This window comes from Bison bison, unplaced genomic scaffold (assembly GCF_000754665.1).
Source record: "Bison bison bison isolate TAMUID 2011002044 unplaced genomic scaffold, Bison_UMD1.0 scf7180017864153, whole genome shotgun sequence".
Lineage (NCBI taxonomy): Eukaryota > Metazoa > Chordata > Mammalia > Artiodactyla > Bovidae > Bison > Bison bison.
The window spans coordinates 1,865,865-1,872,190 of record NW_011494725.1 but is presented as its reverse complement, the minus strand read 5'-3'; the positions used below and the strand labels follow the sequence as shown (position 1 = coordinate 1,872,190).

Sequence of the window (6,326 nt, the reverse complement as noted above, 5' to 3'; positions counted from 1 at the left end):
TTTGAAGTGTGGTGTTGGAGAAGACTCTTGAGAGTCCCTTGGACTGCAAGGAGATCCAACCAGTCCATCCTAAAGAAAATCAGTCCTGAATATTCATTGGAAGGACTGATGCTGAAGCTGAAACTCCAACACTTTGGTCACCTGATACAAAGAGCTGACTCACTGGAAAAGACTCTGATGCTGGGAAAGATTGAAGGCAGGAGGAGAAGGGGACGACAGAGGATGAGATGGTTGGACGGCATCACCGGCTCTGGACATAAGTTTCAGTAAGCTCAGGGAGTTCGTGATGGACAGGGAGGTGTGGCGTGCTGCAGGCCATGGGGTCGCAAAGAGTCGGACACAACTGAGTGACTGGACTGAACTGAACTGACTACACAGCGGTAGAAACTTGGCTTCCCTGGTGACTCAGATGGTAAAGAATCTGCCTGTGATGCAGAGACCTGTGTTCAATCCCTGGGTTGGGAAGATCCCCTGAAGAAGAGAATGACAACCCACTCCAGTATTCTTGACTGAAGAATTCCATGAACAGAGGAGCCTGATGGTCTACAGTCCATGGGGTCACAAAGAGTTGGACACGACTGACCGACTAACACTTTTGCTTTCAAAAGATAACTAATACAGTGGATCTAGGGTAAGACCCAGAAAGCCGCTCAGAGACTTAACTGTTGGTGGTTTCCTGGGGGCAAAGCAGGTTCAGGGTGTGGGTGATGTGTGTGGTGTGTGATGTATGGTGTGTGTGTGTGTGTGTGTGTGTGTGTGTGTGTGGTGTAGGTAAGTTACGAATATCAAAGCCCATCCACTGTGTGGATCCTGACTCGAAATGGAGACGAGAGGTGAAGACCTCCACCCCGGCACCTCTAAAAACTTATATCCCACAAGGGCCCTGGAGACCAAGAATGCTTGCTGACGGATTGCTCCTAAGAGAGGGTAAACCCTAGGGTATGAAACCTGAGTGAGACCTTCATCTGATGATTTTTAAAATCTGCTTAGTAGGGAGCCATTTCTTTAAATGAAACCATTCATAGAAGACTCACTTAGAGACACAGGCAGAGCCGTTCTGGGTGGGGCTGAGCGGGGGTCCCTTGAAGCCTGCTTCTTCAGCTGCCCCACTCCCCCGACCAGCAGAGCCCCTGAGACAGCTCTGGAAAACTCCAGAGATTTACAGTTTGCAAACCTCTGATTTAATCCAACTGCGTTGTTTTACTGGTGAGTAAACCAAGGCCCATGGAGGAAAGGTCACGCAGCACGTTTGTGGCGGATGCTTCGAAAGTGAGTCTCGTGACCTCTAACGCAACGTGTCCGCTCTTCATGGCAGGCCACCCAGGACAAATGCACACGCTGGGTGGGGGACAGGAAATTGTTCCCTCTCCAACCTCCTAACAAAGGGAGGCCCACAGCCTGTCCACAGGCAGAGGGAGCCCCTCCCACGAGCCAGGCAGTGCTCTCAGTGCTTCCCGTGAATTTACGTGCTCAACCGCCTGGACAACCCCAGGAACTCCACTCTCATTATCCTATCGTACACAGGAGCAAACAGGCAGAGCAGGCTAAGTAACTAGCCCGACTCCTTGGCTACTCAGTGGCACGGCCAGGATTCCATGAGGTCCAGACATCAAGCCCTTCACCTCTGCATACGCTGCACCTCCCCTTCCCCAAGTAAGGGCCCAGCTCTCCTCTCCACTCTAGGAGGACTGCGAGGCCCTCCACTCTGCTCCCCAAGGAGCTGGCAAACAGTCCCCCAACAGGAGGTGCGGTCACACCTGTAACTTCCAGGATGCCCCAGGCCTCTGGCTCAAAGGCCACTGAGCGGTCAGCACTGCTCCCAGGGCAGGGGGTGCCCCTCACCTACACCAGCGCCTTGAAAATGTATTTTTTCTACCAATAACAGGCACTGTAGGCATTTAGGAACAGAGTGATAAGGCAGCGACTTCTGAGTATTTTACCTTTTGTCTTTGGCACCAGGGTTTGCTTTATATTAACCATGAGAACTGAGTACGGATCTGCCAGGGTCCATTTCATTATTGCAGAGGGTATTTCATTAGCAGATACTCTGTGCCTCTGACCTACACACCACATCCTAGGCCCTACTCATTAGTTCTCTTTCAAACACAGGAAAGTGACTCAGTCTTAGGCTGAGCAAAATCAGTACACAGAGCATCCCCACCCCATCCCCATCCTCCTCACTCGGACTCCCCGACTGCTAAGACTGCACCACGCCTGCTGCTCCTTCTATCTGTGGATCCACATACTCATCATGACTCATATTTTTCTAAACCATTCAAGGACATATTGCAGACATGAGGTCACATACCCCTCAAATATCATAGTGAGTGTTTCTCAAAAACACTCATCCATCTAACGGTCATGCTGCTGCTAAGTCGCTTCAGTTGTGTCCGACTCTGCAGCCCACCAGGCTCCGCCATCCCTGGGATTCTCCAGGCAAGAGTACTGGAGTGGGTTGCCATTTGCCCCTAAGTCAGGACACTTCTATCTAAGAAATAGTACTGTTACAGACCTCAATTCACATTCTTCCATTGTCCAACAAGGTCTCTATTTCTTTTTGGTCCAGGATCTCAGAAAGGAACACATACTGCATTTTGGCGTCTGCCGCTTCAATTCTCTCTACTCTTGAAGACCCCGCAGTCTTTCTCTGTCTTTCATATCCAAGCAGTTTTAAAGGATGGCCCTTCTATTTGGTTCCTCGGGACCAGACGCAGGCTGTGTTTTCTTGGCAGGAAAACCCCAGGAATGATGCCGGGCTTTCTCTGTGCAGCACGGCAGGGGCACAAGGTGTCCACCCATCCCACACTAGTGATGCTAGCTCTGATCACAAGGTGTCCACCCATCCCACACTAATGATGCTAGCTCTGATCGCCTGGTCAGGCTGGAGCCTGACAGGTTTCTCCACCGTAAAGTCACCACATTTTCCCTTATAATGAGGTGACCCTATGTGTGCCCCAGTCTGGTGCCCGGTGAGTTTCCAATCTACTAGGCAGGGAGGAGTCCAAACAGAGTCCCACAGTCTCAATAAGTTAAGGGGACAGACTTCAAAATTCAGGGAGTGCAAGGCCACCAGAATTTGGAAGGCAGAGAACCAGAGAGGATAAAACTGACCATAGAGCAAAATCCAGAAATTGCAGGCACTTGAGTCTTTAGCTAAGCACAAATTTCACACGTGTGTGAGGAAACTTCCAGGGTTGGTGAAAAGCTACCTGCAGTGAATTGACGGAATAATCCCCTAAGATCAGATGTGGCTGGAAGTAGTCTGTATTCCCAGCCAACATGGTTGAAATGCCTCCTAGGACATAAGGCAGCAAGTGGCAACTTCAGAAGACTATTGGCTGAGCAGTAGAGCAAAATCTGCTTGAAAGGTTTCGCACCTAACGAAGCTTAGAAAGCAAGCCTTTAAAGGATCAAACTCTATTCTATTGAACTGTATTTTGGAATAAAGGTCAAAATATTTTAACAAATAATAATAATAATGTCCAATACCCAAAAATGTGAAATTCTTAGTATACTGCATCTAATATAAAATTACCAAGCATGTAAGGAAAAATATGCCCCATACTCAAGAGAAAAATCAATGAACAGAAACAGACTGTCAAACATCATGGATGGCAGGATTAGTAGAGGATATTAACACAGCTACAATCAAATATCCCATATGCCCAAGAAGACACAAGAAAGCATGAGCATGAAGAGGCCAGAAATAAAAGATAAATACAAAAAAATCCACACTGAACTTCTGAGATGACCCACATAATGTCTGAGATGAAACATACACAGGACAGGATTAACAGGAGATTAGACACTACAAGAAAAACTTTGTGTACTTGAAGACAGAGCAATAGAAACTCTCCAAAATGAAACAGAGAAAAAGACTAAAAAATACGTGGACGACTTCTCTGTTGGTCCAGTGGTTAAGAATCCATCTGCCAACGCAGGGGACATGGGTCCAATCCCTGGTCCAGGAAGATCCCACATGCTGGGGGGTAACTAAACGCATGCACCCTAACTCTACTGAGCCCACGCTCTAGACCCCGTGTGCAGCAGCTGCTGACCCTGAGCACCGCAACTAGAGAGCGGCCACTACTTGCCACAACTAGAGGAAGCCTGTGCTTTCACAACAGTGAAGACCTAGCGCAGCCATAAATAAACAAATTCAAAATAGCCTGACACATTTAAAAAAAAAAGCAGAGTTTTGGTGAGCCACAGGAAAATATGAAGATGCATACCATGCATACAATTAGAATTATAGTGGGTGGGTGGGTTCCAGTGGAACTGAGGAGAATAATGGTTGAAATGTTTCCAAATTTCATGAATGCTACGAACCTACAGATCCAAGAAGCTCAAAAAAGTCCGAGTGATTTGAAAAGACCCCGATGCTGGGGAATGATGGAAGGCAGGACGAGAAGGGGATGACAGAGGAGGAGATGGTTGGATGGTATCACCGACTCAGTGGACATGAGTTTGAGTAAGCTCTGGGAGTTCGTGAGTTGGTGATGGACAGGGAAGCCTGGCATGCTGCGGTCCATGGGGTCACAAAGAGTCGAATACGACTGAGCGACTGAACTAAACTGAACTGATACATACACAAGGAAAAACGAGCCCAAGTCACATCCTAGTCAGATTGCTGAGGCCTTGACTATACATTCTATCACCTCCCGTTAATAGGCCCATAATCGCTCAACAACAAAGTAGGAAAGAATCAAAGGGAGAGGGAAGAGAAGAATGGATGCAGGTGACATACCAAGACTGACTCAGGAGAGAGCAGGCAAGGGCGGCACGGTGCGTGCATGGCAGGCCACCACGGAGCCCGGTCACCCAGCTCCTCCTCTTCTCTGCAAGACGTCTTGCCTCTTTCCCAGAAGCAGCTACATTCCTACTATGTATGCTCAAAGCCCAGCACCAGAAGCCTCTAGGGACCTGGATTCACTGTCTCTGTGCCAAGTAAATCCTTTTGTTCCGGAGCCTGGCCCCATTCAGGAAAAGGAGTCCAATCAATGACAAAATCAGCAAGTGTAGCAGACACCTGGAGGTTGGTAGGACAAGTCCACTTTTCAGAGGCCTAAAAATAGCCCTGACCACATTGGGAACCGAAGCAGCCCTGCCAGTTCCACCAGAACACTGCAGTTTGCCTCACCTCAGACGTTTCAGGTCAAGGAACAAAAACTTCCCAGTTCGCTGGGCTGCAGGGCACCGGCCATTTCATCCATCCTCCCCCAGCATCTGAGTGCAGGCTGCCACACACACATCACCATGGGACACTCTGTACCAAGGCGGGTACCCGCCCTGGCCCACCTACTGTTGCAGTACATCCAGCTGTACCCTGCGAGAGCCAGGGGCCAGCAGCCGTGTTCAGGCCCTGTCCAGGCTGAGGGCAGGGGGAGGGCTGTTGTTGGAGACGCTGCCCGTGCACCTACCTGCCAGGCTGGGAGGACCTTCTCGATGTCATTCAGGTTGATTCCGTCCCCATCTTCCAGCTTCCCTTTTCCACACCTGGGCCAGAAAAAACATAATGGCATTGAAAGGACTGCTCACTCAAGCATTGTGTCCCAGCCCAGCAAGCAGGAAGAGCAGAGACGATTGGGAGAGACCCGGTCCTGCCCTTCTCAAGGCTGCAGAATCAGCCCTTTCCCACCTGGAGCAAACGGCACCCTCCTCCTCCCTCAGGCCTGGGGACACAGACCTTCCTTGAGGACAAAGGACTGGATGCAGGCAAGAATGTGGGGCCTGGGGGTGGGGTGGGGGCACTAACATGACGTCCCACCCCTAGGAAGGTGAAGGGTACCAGAGTTCCCCTCTATCTTTCCAGACAAAGATGCTGAACTCCTTGCCAATGAACGCCCCAAAGTGTATGTGTATCCCAGATCCTGCAAAGCCCATCATCCTGCCCAGTTACACCAACGGGAAAGCAACTGAACAGAGAGACCAAGCAACTTTCTTGAGGTCACACAGGCCCCCATTCAGCTTCCTCCCTCCTGGGACTGCTACTGGGCCAGTCCAGCAATCCCGTTTTGTCTGCACATCTGCTGTGGGTGGGCATACCTCCAGGCTAGAGGTGCTGGCCCGGATTCACTAGCATATGTCCATGTCTTCCCCATATTTAAAGGTGTAGACTCTGGAACCAGACTTCAGGAGTTGGAGCCTTTTATCGCTTACTAACTGGGTGATGCTGCACAAGTCACTGTTTCTCTCTGTACCTAAGTTTTCTCATTAGTAAAATGGGGATAATTGCTAAATCCTGAAAGATGATGCTGTGAAAGTGCTGCACTCAATATGCCAGCAAATTTGGAAAACTCAGCAGTGCAGAGAGAAACAGTGACTTG

The 6,326-nt window shown here is 49.6% G+C and overlaps 1 protein-coding gene across 1 annotated transcript in view; it reads right to left on the bottom strand.

Moving 5' to 3' along the window:
* The window catches only part of CTIF (CBP80/20-dependent translation initiation factor), a 288,329-nt gene that overhangs the window by 191,378 nt on the left and 90,625 nt on the right, over positions 1-6,326 (bottom strand). The window contains 1 exon segment of the mRNA XM_010840964.1: positions 5,421-5,496. Coding sequence (XP_010839266.1) covers positions 5,421-5,496 — 76 coding nt within the window.